This window comes from Meles meles, chromosome 12 (assembly GCF_922984935.1).
Source record: "Meles meles chromosome 12, mMelMel3.1 paternal haplotype, whole genome shotgun sequence".
Classification (NCBI taxonomy): Eukaryota; Metazoa; Chordata; class Mammalia; order Carnivora; family Mustelidae; genus Meles; species Meles meles.
Window position 1 is genome coordinate 58,699,198 of NC_060077.1, and position 20,805 is coordinate 58,720,002.

Here is a 20,805-nt window from a genome sequence, read left to right on the forward strand (position 1 = left end):
ATTTCAAAACAAACCTTAAGATTCCAATTTTATTACAATACATCTTGTATTACATTCTAATACGAAACAGTTCAAGTATATACTCAAAGTATAAATGTTAAAATCAGTTACTAAAAATGATTTATCAAACATGATTTTTTACCAAAAAATACTAGGGCTGGGAAAAGAAAAAAAAATAATAGAATGCAAAATACTAACAGTATTTTTATGGGTGGTGGGGTTAGGGTGACTTCTACTTTCTCATTTTCTTTATTTTTTTAAAAGCTTTTTTTTTTTTTAAGATTTTATTTATTTATTTGACAGAGATCACAAGTAGGCAGAGAGGCAGACGGGGCGGGGGGGGGGTGATGAGCAGACTCCTTGCTGAGCAGAAAGCCAGATTTGGGGCTTGATCCCAGGACCCTGAGATCATGACCTGAGCTGAAGGCAGTGGCTTTAACCCACTGAGCCACCCAGGCACCCCTCTCATTTTCTATATTATCAACATTTACAATTAATTCACAATCTAGAAAAAAACCTATTAAATAAAATTAAAACCTATTAAATAAAATTAAATACATGAAATCATCTGATTGTCACCTAGAGGAAAAGCAACTCCATCCATCTGAAGGGTCTCTCCAGAATTCCGACTGACCTCACTCAATGAAAATCGTCCAACCTGTGGATACAAATACTGCCCCCCTACCCACCCAACCCTGCCCAATTTCACCTCCCTATTACCCACAACAGCTTTGATCACCAAGTCTTCAAAAGAGACAGTATCTGGAAGGGAAATCAGGATATCTTAGAAGAGAAATCAAACCTTCTCTTACATATGAATTGCCTTCAGCAGTTAATGGTGGTCTAATTAAAACTGCCAAAATAAAAATTAACAGAGTTTTAAGGAATCTAAGGAGGTAATTTAATAAGCACTCATTGCCTTCAAGTATCTTAGTATCTTCCAGCCTGATGTAAGGAGAAGACAGGAAATGAGGAATAGCGGATGCTGGGAAGGCATACCTCCCACTCCCAGGTTCCTGTCAGCTTCCCATTTCCTGAGCCCTAGGGTTATGGGACACCGACACTGTCCCTCTAGCTTCCAACATTTTTTCTTTCTTTAGTGTACCTACATGCCTTTTTCCATATAATGCAGCAAAGTCTACCATCACACTAACTGTCCTGAGGTCTTTAGGTAACTCTGGGTCTGGGATAGGCTACCCAGCTCACTGATTATGAACAGGAAGTGAGGAACCAACACGTGTCCTAGCTTCCGAACCAGGGTCTACATGAACACATTCCTGCTAGAGGAGTCCTCGTGAAGAGACATCTCTAGATACTCTCTTCATGCCTTCGTATGTGCTATAACCTGTCTGTAATGTTTTCTTCCCTCTTGCCTTGACCCGGCTTATATCCACTTTTATTTCCCAACAGAGATTTCATCACATTGAGGAAGACTTCAGTGACTTGCAGACCAGGCTAGGTGCCCCTGCCATGTATTTTGACAGAATCCTAGATTATTCCACCAAAGCACTTATCACTCTTTAATGTAATTACTTGCCATATATATATATATGGCAAGTGTGTGTGTGTATATATATATATATATATATATATATATATATATATAATCTTTATCCCATTAGTTCCCAACTCCAGGAGGGCAATGCTATGTCTGCCCCGATGACTGGCACATAGCAGGTGCACAATAAACAAACTGACCTCAGGAAGCTTGAGGTCAAGAAGAGAACTGGCAAGGGGGCAGAATGAACTATAAATTGATCTAGGGCATGATTCAACATTTCACCCTCACAATTGAATACTTTAGAGAGCCGAATGACTCTCAGCACATGCCTCCATTTGCCAAATGCACGCTCTTCTTGCTACACAGAAATCCTTGCCATTGGAGGCACCACCTCTCAGCCCATCTTATGAGGAGCTCTTTCAGGATCTTTGCCCCAGACCTGGCTTTACTGTGAAGGTGCCCATGCAGCACATCAACAACCATCTTTGTGTGGATCTCCTTGTACAGCACATACTGACTTTACTGGAAGGACAGAAACTGCTCTCAGGAGACTTCTCACCTCGGTGGGAACCTCACCAAATCCCTGGTATCACACAATTGTACAGTCCTTACCCAAGAGTTAAACTCTTGTGTGAGTTCTCTGGTGTTGCATAAGGCCTGACCTGTGCCTAAATGTTTTCTGACATTCGCTACATTCATAAGGCTTCTCCCCAGTGTGGATTCGCTGGTGCTGCGTGAGGGCTGAGCTCTGATTGAAGGATTTTCCACATTCGTTACATTCATAAGGTTTTTCTCCAGTGTGAATTCTTTGATGTTCAATAAGGACAGAGCTTCTACCAAAAGCCTTACCACATTCAGTACACTCATAGCCTTTGTCTCCAGTGTGAATTTTCTTGTGCTGAATGAGGGCTGAGCTCCGGCTGAAGGCTTTCCCACATTCACCACATTCATATGGTTTCTCTCCGGTGTGAATTCTCCGATGTCTAATGAGCTCCGAGCTGCCCCTGAAAGCTTTACCACATTCACAACATTCATAGGGTTTTTCACCACTATGAATCCTCTGATGTCTAACAAGGTCCGAGCTCAAACTGAAAGCTTTGCCGCACTCTTTACATCCATAAGGCCTCTCTCCAGTGTGAATTCTCTGATGTCTGATCAGCTTCGAGCTCTGGCCAAAGGCTTTCCCACAGTCCAAGCACTGGTAGACCTTTCCTCCAGCATGAACGCTCTGTCTTGTGAAGACATTTGAGTTCACACCGAGAGCCCTTTCACTCTGGTTACATTCAAAGTCACACTCTTCAGTGGAGATTTTCTTGTTGAAGGTTGACAGACTAAGATGTCTTTCCTGGGAAGGGAGTGGACTCATTTTGCTCCTTGCAGCAATTTCTTTTGGCTTCTCAAAGTTGTCCAGACCTCCCAAAGCTTCTTCAACTACCTGTTGTGAAGGAGTTTCCCCAGGAAGTCTTGCTGGGGATATCATGGCCGCTGACGCTACACATTCAATAATTTCTTGTTTTGCTGTTAATACCTTGTCACTTGCCAGCGTGCCATCTAAAAATGTGAATAGAAATACTAGTGTCATTGGATCCCCATACTGGAAGAAAGGAATCTATTATAACTAGAATTGAAAGTTACCCAAATGAAATGGGTATTTCCTTAAAAGGAGGAAAACTCTTAAGAACTAGCTTCCCGGGGTGCCTCGGTGACTCAGTGGGTTAGGCCGCTGCCTTCGGCTCAGGTCATGATCTCAGGGTCCTGGGATCGAGTCCCGCATCGGGCTCTCTGCTCAGCAGAGAGCCTGCTTCCCTTCCTCTCTCTCTGCCTGCCTCTCTATCTACTTGTGATCTCTGTCAATTTAATTAATTAATTAATTAACAAAAGAACTAGCTTCCCAGGGTACCTAGGTGGCTCAGTTGGTAAAGTGTCTGCTTTCAGCTCAGGTCATGATCTCAGGGTCCTGGGATCAAGCCCTGCAGCAGGCTCCCTGTTCAGTGGGGAGCCTGCTTCTCCCTCTCCTCCCCACTCATGCTCTCTGTCTCTATTTCTGTCTGTCTCTCTCCCTCTCTCTCTCTCTCTCTCAAATTAATAAATAAAATCTTAAAAAAAAAAAAAAAAAAAGAACTAGCTTCCCAATCTAGAAATTAGAGAAGTGGCCTGGGGCGGTGAGAGGTGGCACCCTCAGAGAGTAATGGAAAAATAGAATGAGAGTGGAGAGGAGGGATGGTGAGCAGGGTAAGACATTAGTTAGAGGAGATGGTGATAAAGAGAAGTAGCAGTGAGAGGCCAAGAAGCTAGGAGACAATCCTGGGTTAGAGAAGAAGCGTTTTTTGGTAATGAGGAAAAGGAAAAGAGATAATAGGAGTGTTCAGGAGAAAAAAAAAGAACTAAGAAACCTGAATAAATGGTGCTCCTAGAAAAGTAGGAGAGCAGAATATATGATTAGGAGATTCTTTCCGGGCAAACTGAGCAGAGGTACATAAGCAGGAACAAGAATGCATTAGAGCAATTGCAAGTTCTAGAATCAAACAACTATAAGTAAATAGAGTAAGACACTCAGAGCATAAGAAAAGGAATGTTGTGGTTTCCTGACTCATTCTGGGGTCAGGTGGAAGTCTTATATGTTCACTGTCTTATATGCAAATGGTCAAAGGCAGATGGAAACAACGAGACAGATGCGACCACCTGGAGCCAAACTTTCAGCTCTCATAACCGGCCCCTCTTGTTTCTAGATTTCTGGTAACTCAGAAGGAGACTACTAAATGATGGCTGAGGAAACCTGAATTATTTTGAGGAGGAAAACCTAAAAAACTGTTCATTTACTTTCATCCTCCCAGTAGTCCTTTAAACCTGATTGCATTTTACAGATCAGGAAACAAAGGCTCAGAAAGGCAACAGCACCTATGTAAGACCAGAGTTCATAACTGGAAGAGCCAGGATTCAAAGATGCTCAACATCAAGGCCTGCAGTTTTCCCCTATGTCCCCTAGTATTGACAGAGACCTGTGTGGTCTAAAAGACTTTTGCCTAGGGATGTGGCTTTAAATGCACATTAACAAACATGCTTTTAGCCTTAATGTTATGTAGATATATGCTGCGCTGCCCATCCAGACCTGCTTTATGAACTTAGTGCCTCCTTCCCCCAGGTGCTGGGAGTGTTGGTTCCTAATACCCACAGCTGCCGCCCTCTCTGGAAAGTTGCCCTGGCTGATGAGAACCATCTGGCCGAGGATGTTATTTATATGCTTACTGCCTCTCCCCCACCCCACCCACACCTTAAGAAGGGACAACTCAGGGCGCCTGGGTGGCTCAGTGTGTTAAGCCACTGCCTTCGGCTCAGGTCATGATCTCAGGGTCCTGGGATCGAGTCCCGCATCGGGCTCTCTGCTCAGCAGGAAGCCTGCTTCCCTCTCTCTCTCTCTCTCTCTGCTTGCCTCTCTATCTACTTGTGCTCTCTCTCTGTCAAATAAATAAATAAAATCTTAAAAAAAAAAAAGAAGGGACAACTCAGCAGTGCCATTATGCTCGAGAGGAGTGGGGCAGGGATTAGGATATTAAGCCAAGGCTACGTTTTACCCAAGACCACATCATGGCTTGATCTCTTCCCTTCCTAACCCTGCTTCTCTCACTCCTATACAGATTTCTCCTCAAGAGCACTGCTTCCTTTAAATCACATGCACCCTTGGGGCATCTGGGTGGCTCAGTGGGTTAAGCCTCTGCCTTCAGCTTAGGTCATGATCCCAGGGTCCTGGGATTGAGCCCTGCATCAGGCTCTCTACTCTGAGAGTAGAGCCTGCTTCTCCCTCTCTCTCTGCCAGCCTCTCTGCCTACTTGTGATCTCTTTCTCTCTGTCAAATAAATAAATAAATCTTTTTTAAAAAAATAATTAAATAAATCACATGCACCCAAATCTCCGTATCTCGGGTTCTTCTTCCAGGGAGATCTAGGAGATCTATTGTTAGGATAGTGCAGTACCTATGGGAAAATGATAGCCAAGGATATAAGGTTGTAAAAATGACATGGTGACTCTTTTTTTTTTTTTTTTTAATATTTTATTTATTTGACAGACAGAAATCACAAGCAGGCAGAGAGGCAGGCAGAGAGAGAGGAGGAAGCAGGCTCCCTGTGGAGCAGAGAGCCCGATACGGGGCTCGATCCCAGGACCCTGAGATCATGACCTGAGCCGAAGGCAGAGGCTTTAACCCACTGAGCCACCCAGGCGCCCCGACATGGTGACTCTTAAAATCCTTGCAAGGTGGAGCTTCCCAGTGATTTAAATCTCACAATCTAGGTGAAAGATGTGACATGCTCTACATTAACTCTTCAGAGGCAGGGCTAACCAAGACCCCTAAGACTAAAAAGAGATGAGCACAACAAGATCTATCAGTCCACAACAGTAAGGTACTACTGGGAAGGAACAAAAGCATATGGAGTACAACACATAAGAGTTGGGAAATGAACCTATCGTGTATTTTAAATTAAACAGATTCTCACTAAAAGTTTGGGTTTTTTTGTTTTTGTTTCTGTTGTTTTTTTTTTTTTTGATCCCTGTATTTCAAATGAATGTGGAGAAACTGAAACATGTCGAGAGAAATGTGCTAAGATGACCAGAGAGATGGGAAGCAGATTGAATCAGAGGCAGTGAGATGCTGTCTAGGAAGATGTGGTACTCTCTTACAGATTTGTGCCTTCCTTGGGTGCTTGGCCTCAGCCCTGAAGATTCCCTACATGTGTTATTCCTGTATTCTTTAGAGTTGTTTCTTTCTTCTTCGTTTTTTTTAACCACTCAGTAATTAACCCCATTATAGTCCATAATTCTTAATATTGAACTTCCTTGTTTAAATTACTATGTATTTCAGTTACTAATACATAATTCATCTCCCTTTTAGGTAGTGCCTTGCCAGTGGTCCATAATACTTAAAAACACAGTATTTTGGTCTTTAAATATTATGGGTATTAGAGAATTTTATTGAAGACCTTAATTCTTAATCCAAAGTTAGAAATTATATTGGAATTTTAGATTCTAGGCACAGCCAATGGAAGAATATTTCAAGGCAAGGAGGGGGCTGTTCCACCATACTTAATGACAGCCACAAGTGACTGTCAAGAAAAGGCACTATGTCACAGCTGATATCCGTACCATCATCCTCAACCCCAAATAGACTGCAATTCCTCACCTGTCTCAGGGGAAGTCTGGCACTCCTGAGTCTCACTCTTGCACTGGTTCTCCAAAGGCTGGAGCTGTATACTCAGAGACTTCAGTGCTCCTATGGAAGTCATTTCCTTCCAGATCATCCCTTGGCCATGAACTGTGTCCTAGGAGTAATCAAGTACCAGCACTATGATTCTGAGGATACAGAAGGAAAAAACCCTAGAACAATGGGCAAGGCAGTTAGAGCCAGAAACTCATTCAGATGATTAGACAGAAAACAACAGGATTAAAAGCCCCAGTGCCTTGATCCCAATGGACAAATAATAACCCAAAAGACAAAAATTTCATAACTCTCTGATAGCGGTGCCGTCAAGGCCACTCATAATGGCTTCCCCATTAACTTATAATTGATAAAACAAGCAAACACATCACCTACTTCTTACCTGTTGCCTTGGCTCATCAAGTTCTTTCTCCAGCTCCTCCAGCAGAGTGACAGCTTGCTCTCCATTCTTGGGCCGGTGCTCTCGCAGCCAGGCCTGCAGCTCATCAGGCAGGATGGCCAGGAACTGCTCCAGCACCAGCAGCTCCAGGATCTGCTCCTTGGTGTTCACCTCTGGCCTCAGCCACTGATGGCAAAGCTCCCGGAGCTGGCTCAGGGCCTCCCGGGGCCCAGCAGAATCAGAGTAGCCGAACTGCCTGAAACGCTGGCGGAAGGTCTCCAGGCTACAGGTGTTTCCCTGAAGGCCAAGGTCCTGCCCCCAAACATAATTCTCTTCTTCAACCTTCACAATTATAAGTCCTTCTTGTTCTTCTGGAGCATGGGAGGCCAGGCCTGCAGCTTTTCCTGACATTCTGGGCAGAGACCGTCTGAAAAGTCTGCCCAGTTGAGTCAGGAAGGGAATGGATTCCCTTGTCTAAGAGATTCCTTCTGAATTCTGATTCTTCAGGGGACTCCCGAGATAGACAATGCTAATGTTACACAGGGGAAAAAAATTGGCTTAGAATAAAAATGCAGGTTTTCAAAGACAAGTCACCAGAGAGTATAGCTCTGTAAAGAAAAATGACTAAAAGGGAGCTACCAGATAAACAATAATTATAGATGATTTAGGATTTTTCCAGGATAGGAAATAGAAAATTTAAGAATCACTGAAATCAACTGAACCTTTAGAAATAATGTTAGGGTCAGTATCAGGGATAATAAATCATACTTCTGGATCATGAAAAGCAGGAAAAACACTGCAGAATAATAATCATCATCATCACCATTTTATTGAGTACCTACTAGATGCCAACACTAGCTGGACATTTAATGTATGTTTTATACAATTTCCCTAGTAATTCCAAAAGAACAATCATAACTATGCCTATTTCCAAATGAAACTCCTGAGATACATAAGTTAACCAAAGATACACAGCCTGTAAGCAGCAGAACCAGACTCTGCAACAAAAGTACTGAGTTTTATTATGCCATGGGGTCTCCCCAAAAGGGAATTTGCACTTAATAAACACCTACTATGGGCCGGGCACTTTACAAATACTATTTTACTGGGGCTTGACAATAATACTATGAGGTATTATTATCCCCATTTTACTGATGAGGAAACTGAGATTTTTAAAAGTTAAGCAATTTAATTTACCCATGGCCTCAACCTGGTAAATAGCAAAGTCAAGACATGAACCTAGGGTTGCCCAATTCTAAAGCACTTGTTTTTTTTTTATTACAGAATGGGTTAGCCCAAGATCATCTTGGTTGATACTACACATTTTAAATGAAGGTGAAAATGTTAGGAAAGTGTCATGGAGAATGGCCAGAGCGAATGTACAAAGAATTCCTGACTTTAAGTCACAAGTTCTAAGACAGTACCAAGAAAGAGGAATGAGTTCCTTCACCATTATTTCAACAAATACTTGAGTTATGTGCTAGGCAGTTTACTGAACAGGATTCTCAGGATTAAAAGCTCTGTCCTCAAAGACTCCTTAGAGTAAACCTGCAAATGCAGTGTGATAAATCCAAGGATAGAGGGAAGCAGGCATGGTAGCAGACACAGAGACAACTAAGATCAGGGAGAGCTGCCTGCGGGGGGGAAGACACATCAGCAGAGTCTGATTAAGAATGGGCAGGTGAAGATTCAAGTCAGGTTATTCAGGCAAAGACAACAGTGGGAGGACTGCACTGAAGAAGGGGGGGGGGGGGTTTGCCGGTGGTTTAGGGAGGCCAGACTTGTGGTTGTCCCCTCCGGCTCAGAATCAGCCATGGAGCAGGGACCCCACAATAGACTTCCTGAGTCAGAATCTCTGTGGGAAAGACTTCGATAAGTGCCTCCAAATGCTTCCGATATGTACCCATGTTTTTTAAAAAGCCAAAAACAAAACAAAAACAAAAACAAAACACCACAAACAATAACAAAAAATAGGCCAGAGCCTGGGGCATAGTTCAGGAATAGTGAGAAAGGAGGCACTCAGAGTCCAAGGGTCTGAAAGATTGTATTGCAGAGTTTGCATTTGAGCCCCACAGCCATGAGAATGGCTGGAGGGTCCATCTGCCCACTCAGGAAGGGGTATGGAGAAGGCAGAGGAAGGGTCTGTGGCAACCACTTGGGCGAGAGGGCCTAAGCTATGGGAGCCAAAGATAAACATGAGAGACTTGACAGGAATTAGGGACACCCTGGATAAGGGTTTGGAAGAGGAGTTTTCTTCTGGCGCTGGTGACTGAAAGGGTGGGGGTATCATTTCCTGAGTTATTTATGACAAAATTAGGTGTGAGAGACTTAACAAAAGAGCATTTCCTAAACTGTGTTCTTGCCATACACGTCTAAACGCAGAGAAACCTGGGATATTTTTCCTCTTAATTTTTTAGTATTTGAAAAATACTAAATACATTTCTTTAGTTCTTATTATGTGGTAATTACCATTTAAGAAATCCCATAACAAAGCATCATCAGATCTATGTATCACTGTGTATACAGCATTTACCAAGGGCTACATCACATGGATATGTGTGCTTTACTTAATGATCACTGGTCTATGTCATGGGTCTTGCCCTTTAACTTCAATGTTTGTGATACTAAATTTCTATTATAAATATTATGCCTCATCAACTTACCTCTATGTTATGCGGCTGAAGGGAAGTTTTCCATCATAAAGCATTGTCTCTCTTCCTTCTTCCATCTTTCACACCTCTTCTACATCAGAGGTTCATAGGTTAGCCCTTAAGTCTGGTACTGTCTTCACTGTCTCACAGGCATCTCTACTCTGGACTTCTTATCTGAGCACAAGCCCTATTTTCTGTTCCTCACTCCCATAATGCCTCTTGAATTTCATGAAAGGACCTAAAACAGCACATCCATGACCAATTGATGATTTCTCCCACTCCAATTCTGCTCCTCTCCCAGTGGTCCCCTCAGGAAATAGGAACATCCACCTGGCTGCATTTCTAGAAAACGGAAAGCATCCCTAACACCTCCTTCCTGTATTTAATACAAATTAAGTCCTATTTACTTATTGCCTGTTTCCAGAATCTGCCCTTCCCCATCTCTGCCACTACCATCTTCATCCCAGTAACTGTCCTGTCACAGTATAAAATAACACACGGTCTGCTCATACTGTAACCAGAGTAACCTTTTCAAAATTGCAAATCTGACCCTGTTCCTCTGACCAGTTTTTAAAAAGCAAATGTGGGGGGGGGGGGATCTCATTTTACAGATGCCTGAGTTGCACCCCAGCCTGAGTCAGAACTTCTGGTTTTATATTTGTAAAACATTCTTTAAGTGATTCTGATGTGCAGGTGGGGCTGGGTCAGTCAAGGAATCATAAGAGACACAGTTAAAGAGAATTGTTCCTTTCTCTCAGAGCCCTGCTCTCATTTTGTCAGTTTATATATTTTAGTGGGACAACTGCATTAATGCACGTCTTCTCCACGATTCAACTCTAAGTTAATCAGCATTTTTGCTCACCACTCCCTACCACCCAGTCCAATGCACAGCACAAAGCAGGCGCCATATATATGAATGAATATCACCACAGTTGGGCCGGGGGGAGAGTTTCAAAGAGGCAGTGGCCAACACTGTCAAGTATCTAGTAAGGACTGAAAGATGTTTCCATGGCACTTCTCAGACTGCAGAAAAATGACTGAGCTCACAGGAGGAACACCACCTTTGGAGTTAAGTGACTCAACAGTTTGGAATCATAGTACAGCCTCTTACTACCTTAATAGCTGTGTGACAGTAGTCACCAACCAACCTTTCTAAGATTCCATTTCCTCTCCTAAAAATGGAATTAATAGTACTCTCATTGCACTGTTATTACAGGAATTGGAAGTAACATAAGACATGCAGAGTAGTGCTTAGGGTATTAAGCATAGCTTTTTATCCTGGGGTTTTGACATCTGGGCCTTGCTTACACTGGAGGAATGGTCCTTCTCAGAGCTAGCAGATTCCTACAGATAATAAACTCAACTACAAGTGTGCTTTTCATATACAAACCACCCAACCCTGAAACCACACCCCACCACTTCCTACACTGGGCTTTCACATCCAGGGCCTCCATTCCCCTGCCCTAATCACCCAGGGCCAGATGCCAAAAACTTAGGAACAAGCCAGAGAGTTTATCCATGCCTCAGAGTCCCCTGAAGCTATTCAAACTAGCCAATCCTAAAGCTGCTGACCCTGCCTCACCCTGTCCTTCCCATGGAAACCACAAAAAAGGCTCCCACCCAACTTCCCCGCACCTGGTCTCCTGACTGAACCTGTGATTTTTGCCATATGACCATGTGGGACATGGCGTGCCTCCTCCTTTTGCTCCTCTTGAGAACTATGAGTAACAAACCATCTTTTGAATGGCAATCATCTCCTGATCTGTTGGCCTCACCATACGAAATAATAAAACTCATATTTTAAAACACTGGGTCCAGAACAGGTTCTCAATGCATGACAGACACGGTGCGAGGGAAAGGCAAAATTCCACATCACAAGGCATGGGTTATAGAATAGGCTTTATTGGGGAAACTTACCAGCTAGGCTCAGTAAATGATCACAGGTCCTGTGATTCTTCCATCACCCCACAAAAGAGAATCCTAGGGAGGTGCTGCTGCTTCAGGGAAGAGCTCCTTCCACCTTCTCATAGTGTAAATATGAGAAAGCAGCCTTATCAGTGGGAGCCATAGGCGACTGCTTGGGACCAGAACTGTGTTTGCAAGTGCCGGTGTTTACGGAGTTGTCTAGGGAACCCATTGTGGAGGGCCGGAAGCACTGAGCTTAAATATGGCCCTTCCCTCTGGGAGGTGAGAGCCTGGCCCCAGCCAGCTCTTAACCCAAGCAACCCAAGAACCCCCAGGACACTTTTGGACAAAACTGCTTTCGGCAGTATGGCTGTTATTTAATGCATCTGCACCGTTTTCTTACTTAGTTGTAACAGAAAACGCTGAGCTTTTATCGTACAATCAAGCACGGTCTACCTGTTCATCTTCACAGCACTTTATGGTCTAGGTTCTACTGTTTTACTGAACAGAAACTGAGAAGTTACATAATTTGTCTCAGGTCCCATGGTTTGGAAGTGATGTAGTCTGGACTGTTCTCAAACAAAACGGTCTGACTCCAGAGTCCATGCTCTTAGGTATGCAGTCTGCTGAACTGCCTTCCCCACCACACCAGTGCCCTGGGGAGGAGGTCCTGTGTTTTTCCATTTCTTTAACAATATTTACAGAATGCCTACTTTGTGCAGGCCCTGCGCTAGGTACCCAGCAGAGAGTTATAAATAAGTCCGTGTCCTTGCCATTATAGAACTTAAGATTTTAGTAGGGAGGCAGACGTTAAACAGAAAGGACACATAATTACATAACTTAGTCTTGGTAAGAACTATGCAGGGGAAAGTGGAAAGGGCTGTGAGGGTCGAATCTAGCTAGATTGGGGAAGTTAAGACGAACAGCTGAGACTTGACTCAAGAGGGAGCTCTGGCCGCTTAAGGGGGAGGAAAGATTGCCTCAGTTCATCTCCGATTGCTCGGCTTATGGCCTGGGACACAGGAGGCGCCGGGTAAGTGCTGGCGAAGTCAAAGGACGCTAGGGCGGCGGGTGAGCAGACGGACAGACAAATGCATGAAGAAATGGACAGACTGACGGATGGATGGGCGGACAGAAGCATCCAGGAGGGGCGGCCACCTGGTACTGCCACAGGCTACGGGCCAAGGCAAAGCGGCGGGGAGGACTGAGGCCAGACAGGGGCGGTTTGGGAAGAACCCGCGGCCGCGCTGCCAGACCGCCTCACTCACCCTTCGCTCGGCAGGCTGCCGCACCGACCCCAGGGAATGACAGAACCGCCTCGGGACGCGCGCGCCGGAAGTGCGGGCGGGCGCGCCCCTCTAGGAAGCCGGGAGGACTGCAGCTCTGTGGCGGGCGCCACGCGCCCAGGCTTGGGAGGGCCGCGAAGCAGGGGGGAGTGCGTCTCCGGTGGGACCTGGTGGGGACAGCCCTGATTCAAAATGGTTGACAGGCGACGGAAGGAGGACAAAAGAATTATATAGAGAGCACGCGCCTGGTGGAACTCCGAGGAGATAAAAATAGAACCCTGCCTCTCTAAATTTGGGGAAGAGGAGGACAAAACTGCATTCGTACACCACAAACACGTTATCCCCAGTGACGGTTCTAGAAGCTAACTAGAGGAGTGCGTGGAGGTTGAGGGGAAGGGCCCAGCCCAGGTTTGGCGAGGGGGCCAGGCTGAGGATCGACCCTGCCGTCGTGGACAAGGGCATGAAGACGTAGCGGGATAGTCAGAATAATTCGACCGAAGAAGGCGCTACTCAGGCTGAGTCTTACTGGACAAATGTTGACTTAGAGGAGTGGCCTGTGGGAGAGCACAGCAGTGGGAAGTTTAGGGCATGGTGGTGGTGGTGGGGGGGGGGATTAGCCCACCACTTTCGTGGGCTAGAACCTAGGATGAGGGATGCGGTGGGTCAGGTTTGGAGAGTTTCAAATGCCAGCCAGGCTCGGGAATTAGAAATGCTTTTAGTAATCAGTGCAGGCCATTTTTATGTGACATGGCAAGAATGGTACTTCGGGGCAGTATCTGCTACTGCGTAGATTGGATTGAAGGGCAAAACGGATAAGAAAAAGCAGACAGACGTTTAGAAACGTGAATTTAGAATTTGGTAGTATCTGAAAATATGACTGACGATGGAGAAGGGGATGAGATCACCAAAGGAAATCTTATGGAAAATAAACAGGAAATTATAAAATAGCTATGTTTGGGGGTGGGATGAGCAAGAACAGATAGAAAAGAGAAACTTCTAGAAGGAGGAAAGCCCAGATGGTTCAATCCTAAAAGCCAACAAGTGTTTCAGGAGAGAAAACAGGTAACCAGCAGTCTGGCAGAGAAGGGGAGGAGGCCAGAGTTTTGGTGACCCTGGAATTAAGGGAAGGGACAGAGGAAGGGCTTGAGAGATGTTATCTGTGGAATGTTACTTGCCACGGGTTAAGAAGTGTAGGATAAGATACGGAAAACAGGTGATAATTCCTTCTGAGAAATGCCATCGTGCAAGAAGGAAAAAGAAAGGACACTTGGTTGGACTAGGCAACAGGATTGAAAGGTGTTTGTTTTTAAAAATACTAGGCACCTAATTATATTTTTAGGGGAAAAAAGGTAAAATGTGAGTAGGAAGAAAAATTGAAGATAGAAGAAAAGAGGAATACAGACCTGATGGGGAGAGAATGAGACAGGATTGGTAGGTGGAGTCTCAGAAAATAAAATGAATTGTTAATAAAAAATGGTGCATTTTCGTCTGTGTTTTGATGCTGTGAATACAGGACAGCCAAAGAGAATTGTTTAGTAATGCTGATTTTACAAGTAAATAAGTGCACATATTATTTTTTGAACATACTCGTGTTACCAGCACTCAGATGAAGAAACAGAATATTATCCATCATCAGAAATCTCCTTGTGCTCTCTTCAAGTCACCACCCTCCTCTAGCCCTGAGAGATAGCCATTACATTGAACTTTGAACATGATACAGTTGGTCTTGCCTCTTTCTATACTGTATATAAATGGAATTCGATATGTACTTTTTTAAAGTCAGGATGAATTCATCACTGTGAAATCTGTTCATACTGTTTTGTGTAAGTGTACACTATATATTTCATTTCTAATAATGTTACATGGTATCATTAAACCAATATTCATTCTATTATTGATAAACATTATGGAAAGATATTTATATCTCTATATCTATTTCTATCTCTGACCACATTAATTTATTTTTGAATATTAATAACTTATTTTTGAATACGAAACCAACTTACTAGGATAAATTCCATTGAGTTGTGGTATATAATCTTTTTTTACATATCAATGAAGTTAATTTTTAAAAATATTTTATTTATTTATTTGAGATAGAGCGTGTGCACAAGCAACAGGGAGGGGCTAAAGGAGAGGAAGAAGCAGGCTCTCCACAGAGCAGGGAGCCTGACATGGAGCTCAACCCCAAGACCTTGAGATCCTAACCTGAGCTAAAGGCAGACACCTAACTGACTGAGCCACCCAGGCACCCCTATATTAATGAAGTTAATTTGCTAATATTTCATTGAGGACTTTTGCATCTATATTGTTAGAAATACTGGTCGGTAGTTTTCTTTTTCTGTGATGTCTTTGTCTGCTTTGGTATCAAAGTAATTACTGGCCCTTCTGTTTTCTGGGAGAGATTGTGAAAGACTGGTATTCTTTAACTGTTCAACAGAATTTACTAGTGAAACCATCTGGGCCTGCGGTTTTCTTTGTTAGAAAACTTTTCGTTACTAATTCAACTTCTTTACTTTTCATACATTTATTCATATTTTCTATTTCTTTTTCAGTCACTTTTTTTTTAAGATTTTATTTATTTATTTATTTATTTATTTATTTGTTTGTTTGTCAGGGACAGAGAGAGAGCACAAGCAGGGGAGAGGCAGGTAGAGGGAGAAGCAGGCTCCCCACTGAGCAAGGAGCCCAAGGCAGGACTCGATCCCAGGACCCTGGATAATGACCTGAGCTGAAGACAGATGGCTAACTGACTGAGCTACCCAGACGTCCATCCCTCAGTCACTTTTAGTAATTTGTATTTTTCAAGTAATTTGTCTGACACTTACGTTGTGTAATATGTTGGCATGAAGTTATTCATAGTATTCCCTGATATTCTTTTAAATTACTATACAGTTGGTAGTGATGTCTCCTCTTCTCTGCTTTTGTTAATCTGTCTCTTTTTTTCTTGGTTAACATATTAAAGGTTGCCAATTTTTGTTCATATTTTCAAAGAGCAAAATTTTGGTTTCATTGATATTTCTTTATTGTTTTTCTGTTTTCTGTTTCACTCACAACTACTCTAATCATTATTACTCTTTCTTTCTGCTTTTTTGTTGTTAAGTTTGCTGCCCATTTTCAGGCTTCTTAAGGTGGAAACTTAGGTTCCTGATAAGAAATTTTCTTTTCTAATGTAGGCATTTTAAAGCTATAAGTGTTCCCTAAGCACTGCTTTGGTTGCATCTAATAAAATTGTATATGTTGTGTTTCATTTTCATTCAATATTTTCTAATTTCCTTTGTGATTTCTTCTTTAAACCATAGGTTATTTATTTATGGGCTATTTAACTTCCAAATATTTGTAGAGTTCCCAAATTATTCTGTGGCTCAATATGTCCCTTGGGCCAATGTAAGTCCTATCAGTCCCTCTCAGATAAGGTGGCCCTGGTCTCTCAGCCCTGGAGTGGACCCGCCTACTGGGCACCCCATTTCCTGCATGCAATTTCCCAGAAAGCTTCCTTCCTTTTTTTCTCTCTGTCCAGTTCAGTCCATACTGCAGTGTTTCTGACGATATAAGAGTCTCAAGAACCATGCTGGTGTCTGTGGATATCAAGGAGATCCAATTATATGCAGGGGTTCTTCTCAGATCCTTCCTGAATCACTGCACTTTATTTCTGGTTTCTGTTGAGGTAGTTGATTGGATGCATGAATTACACACCCAATCTATCCAGCAAAAGGTTGTCCAGCTCCATGGCCTTGTCTCCAGAGCAAGGATAGGCTGAGAAAATTTCCAAATTATCAAGTACTAATTCCTTTTTGTTTAATAGTTCCTTCCTCAATTTATCTCTTTCCTCCCATATTTTACTATAATCAGCAAGGAAAAATCAGGCCACATTTTTCAAACTTTGTTTGGAAAGCTCATCAGCTAAACATCCAACCTCAACACTTAAAAATCCTATTTTCTACCCAATAGCAGAACTGATTCAGTCAAGTTTCTGCTGCTTTACAAGTATCGCCTTTTCTCCAGCTTTCAATAATGTTTTCTTCATTTCCGTCTGATACCTCACCTGTATATTTAATGCTAATTAGTCCTAGCAAAATTCTTTTCATGACAATATATGTATTCTCTAAGATGACAGAAAAGTTCTCTATTTTCCTTTCCACTTCCTTCCAAGCCCTTGCCAGAGTCACCTTTAACATCCATACTCCTACCAACAATCTCTTCAAGGCAACCAGATATTTTCTATCATGAGCCTCAAAACCCTTCCAAATTCTAGTCATTACTCAACTCCAAATCCACATCAGCATTTTTAGGTATTTGTTAAAGCAGCTCCTCACTTCTGGTACTACAGAGTGGCTTAATACAACAGAAATGTATTCGCTCACAGTTTGGAGGTTACAAATCCAAAAATCAAGATGCTGGCAGAACCATCCTCTTTCTAAAGACCCTGAGGTTCACACCTGTCTCTTAACTTCCAGTAATTGGTGTCAATATTTGGTGTTCTTTGCCTTGTAGATGCATCACTTTAATGACTGCCTCCACATTCACATGGTGTCCTTTCCTCTCCATGAGTCTCCTTTGTGTCTGAATTTACCTCTTCTTATAAAGACACCAGTTGCTGGGTTAGGGCCTACCTTAATCCGGTATGATCTCATCTTAACTTGATTACATCTGCAAAGATCCTATTTCCAAATAAAGTCACATTCATAGGTACCACAGGTTAGGACTTGAACATATCTTTTGGAAGGAACACAAATCAACCCACAACAATGTGTTAAGTACAGACCAAGAGTTGTTTTAATGACTGTGACTTGGTTTTGAAGTTGAAGACTTTTCAAACTGGTACCAGTGACCTCACTGATTGAATATAAAAGAAATGATCTGATTTGAATTCAACTCTAGAGGTCTTGGAGAATTCTGGTGTTTGGGATATTAGTCTACTCATCTCTGTCAAAGTCAACCTTAAGAACTGATACCATTATTTTGCTTTCTGAATCTCAGTTTTCAGCCCTTGTTTTTTGTTTTTTTTTTTTTTAAGATTTTATTTATTTATTTGAGAGAGAGAAACAGTGAGAAAGTGAGTGAGGGAGAGAACACAAGCAGGAACGAGGGGCAGAGGGAGAGGCAGACTCCTTGCTGAGCAGATCCCAGGACTCCAGGATCATGATCTGAGCGGTAAGCAGCAGCTTAATAGACTGAGCCACCCAGCACCCCAGCATTTGTTCTGTTTTTAAAAAGACACAGTCAATTGGACATGCATATTAATATTTCAAAGTTGTTGTGTTGTCTATAATTTAGACGTGCCATTCAAAATCAAACAGCAGTAGCCTACGTGTAAATATTTATTTGATCAAAAGCAATGTTAAAAAGAAATGAAATCATGCCATTTGCGACGACGTGGATGGAACTAGAGTGTATCATGCTTAGTGAAATAAGTCAATCGGAGAAAGACAACTATCATATGATCTCCCTGATATGAGGACATGGAGAAGCAACATGGGGGGGTAGGGGGATAGGAGAAGAGTAAATGAAACAAGATGGGATTGGGAGGGAGACAAACCATAAATGACTCTTAATCTCACAAAACAAACTGGGGGTTGCTGGGGGGAGGTGGGATTGGGAGAGGGGGAGCGGGCTATGGACATTGGGGAGGGGAGGCGAACCATAAGAGACTATGGACTCTGAAAAACAACCTGAGGGTTTTGAAGGGTCAGGGGTGGGAGGTTGGGGCAACCTGAGGGTTTTGAAGGGTCAGGGGTGGGAGGTTGGGGGAACAGGTGGTGGGTAATGGGGAGGGCACGTTTTGCATGGAGCACTGGGTGTTGTGCAAAAAGAATGAATACTGTTACACTGAAAAAATAAATAAAATGAAAAAAAAAGATAAAAAAAAAGATAAAAAAAAAAAAAAGCAATGTTAAATTTTTCATTTGGCTTCACAGTTTGGATTTATTTCCCTTTTTTACCTGGACCTGGGGATTGATTTTTAGATTTAAGTTCATTCCTTATGAAGTCCAACTATCAAGGGAAATTGATTTCTAATACAGTATAATACATGATAAGCAATACAGGATAAGAAGTAGGTCCTTAAGTCCAACTTTGTGAGGAAGAGGTCTATAGTTTTTTGGTTTTTTTTTTAAGATTTCATTTATTTATTTGACAGAGAGAGAGACTGCAAGTAGAGAGAGAGAGAGGGAAGCAGGATCCCCGCTGAGCAGAGATCCCAATGAGGGGCTCAATCCCAGGACCCTGAGATCATGACCCAAGCCGAAGGCAGAGGCTCAACCCAATCTGCCACCCAGGTGCCCCAGAGGTCTGTAGTTTTTATCCTCAAAGTAGTTATATTATCCCCAAAAGATGAAGAACCACTGCTGTAGAATCTATGCATAAATCAGACATTTGTTAGTTTGGCCTAGTTTCCCCCAAGAGGAAATGGAATAGGAAATGGAAATCAGGTAGAATATTGGTGGGTGACTTATCAGTTTCATTCTGGAGAATCTCTTATTGTTTCCCATGCCCATATTATCACTCCTGATCTCTCTGGAAACTTTGAATTCCTTTACCTTACTGATAGGAACGTCTTCAGTGTCAGCTGGTGTGGACCACAGCTGGGTCTCAGGTTGTTCTGGCCGACTGATCAAACTGTTAGATTCTAAGCTGGCTTCCCAGCCTCAGAATGCAACATCTTCGGTAAAACTCCACAAAGCCACAAATCTAGCACAATCTGAAAAAAAGTTTGATTGCCTTGGTTAAACACTCAGAAAATCGACAGTCACATCATCACTTCCAGGTAAAAAGTGAACAAAACCCTCACCTTTGTACATAAGAATTAACCTATGGTTACATTTCTCATTCTCTTTTACTCAACACCTGTTTAAAGTAGTATGTCAGCTATGGCATTCTCATATACTGCTGGTGGGAATGTGAAATGGTTCAGCCACTCTGACAAACAGTGTAGCGGTTTCTCAAAACGTTAAACATACAACTACCATGAAAGAGAAAAAAGTACATGTCCGTATAAAGTCTTGGACAACAATGTTCATAGCAGCTTGATTTGTAATAGTAAAAAAACTGCAAATAATCCAAATTCCCATCAACTCGTGAGTGGTTAAACAAATTGTGATACATATATAGCTAATGGAATATTACTCAGCCAAAAAAAAAAAAAAAAAAAAGCAATGGACCGCTGATAGACAACCATGATACAGGTAAATCTCAAAATAATAATGCTCATTGGGGGCACCTGGGTGGCTCAGTGGGTTAAAGCCTCTGCCTTTGGCTCAGGTCATGATCCCAGGGTCCTGGGATCGAGTCCTACATGAGTCTGCTTTCCCCTCTCTCTCTCTTGCCTGCTTGTGATCTCTGTCAAATAAATAAATCATTTAAAAATAATAATAATGCTCAGTGAAAGAAGTCTGACCAAAAAAGACTGCATTTTGTATGATTCCATTTAAATAAGTCTCTAAAACATGCAAACTAACCTCTAGTAACACAAAGCAGAACAGTGGTTGGGAGCTGTGGGAAGAGGGAGGAGATACAAAAGGTAGAGAAAACTTCTGAATTTGCTAGATGCATTCATTATTTTGATTGTGGTGATGGTTTCACAATTTTGTGCATATGCAAAACTTATCAAATTATATACTCTAATATTTGCTTATTATTGTATGTCTGTTATATCACAGTGAAGCTGTTTTGTCTTCTTTCTAAAGTATCTTCACTCCATTCTTGGGAGGCTGGACCCAAACACGTTCTTTACAAGGAATATCAGAGTCTCATTTATACATCTCTAAGATTTCATACATCAGAAGAGTGTCTTGGGCTGGGACAAAGCCATTTACTTCTACCTCAACCATCATTTCAGCCAGCCACCACTTTCTCAAACCTGTACCTCTTCCCAA

The 20,805-nt window shown here is 42.5% G+C and overlaps 1 protein-coding gene across 7 annotated transcripts; it reads right to left on the reverse strand.

Moving 5' to 3' along the window:
• Positions 1-345: 345 nt before the first annotated feature.
• On the reverse strand, positions 346-12,934 carry ZSCAN30 (zinc finger and SCAN domain containing 30). 7 transcript variants are annotated; one of them, XM_046024848.1, is made up of 6 exons: positions 12,914-12,924; positions 11,658-11,760; positions 9,753-9,978; positions 7,093-7,618; positions 6,675-6,813; positions 346-3,052 (listed from the first exon to the last, which is right to left on the reverse strand). In XM_046024848.1, exons 4-6 carry the CDS (start codon positions 7,498-7,500, stop codon positions 2,121-2,123), a joined length of 1,479 nt encoding a protein of 492 aa, XP_045880804.1. In that variant the 5' UTR covers positions 7,501-7,618; positions 9,753-9,978; positions 11,658-11,760; positions 12,914-12,924; the 3' UTR covers positions 346-2,120. The 7 variants fall into 7 exon arrangements, with proteins under 7 accessions (XP_045880804.1, XP_045880803.1, XP_045880802.1 ...); XM_046024847.1 differs by having other exon boundaries at positions 9,753-9,831; positions 11,658-12,928; XM_046024846.1 differs by having other exon boundaries at positions 11,658-12,928.
• Between the last annotated feature and the right edge of the window lie 7,871 nt (positions 12,935-20,805).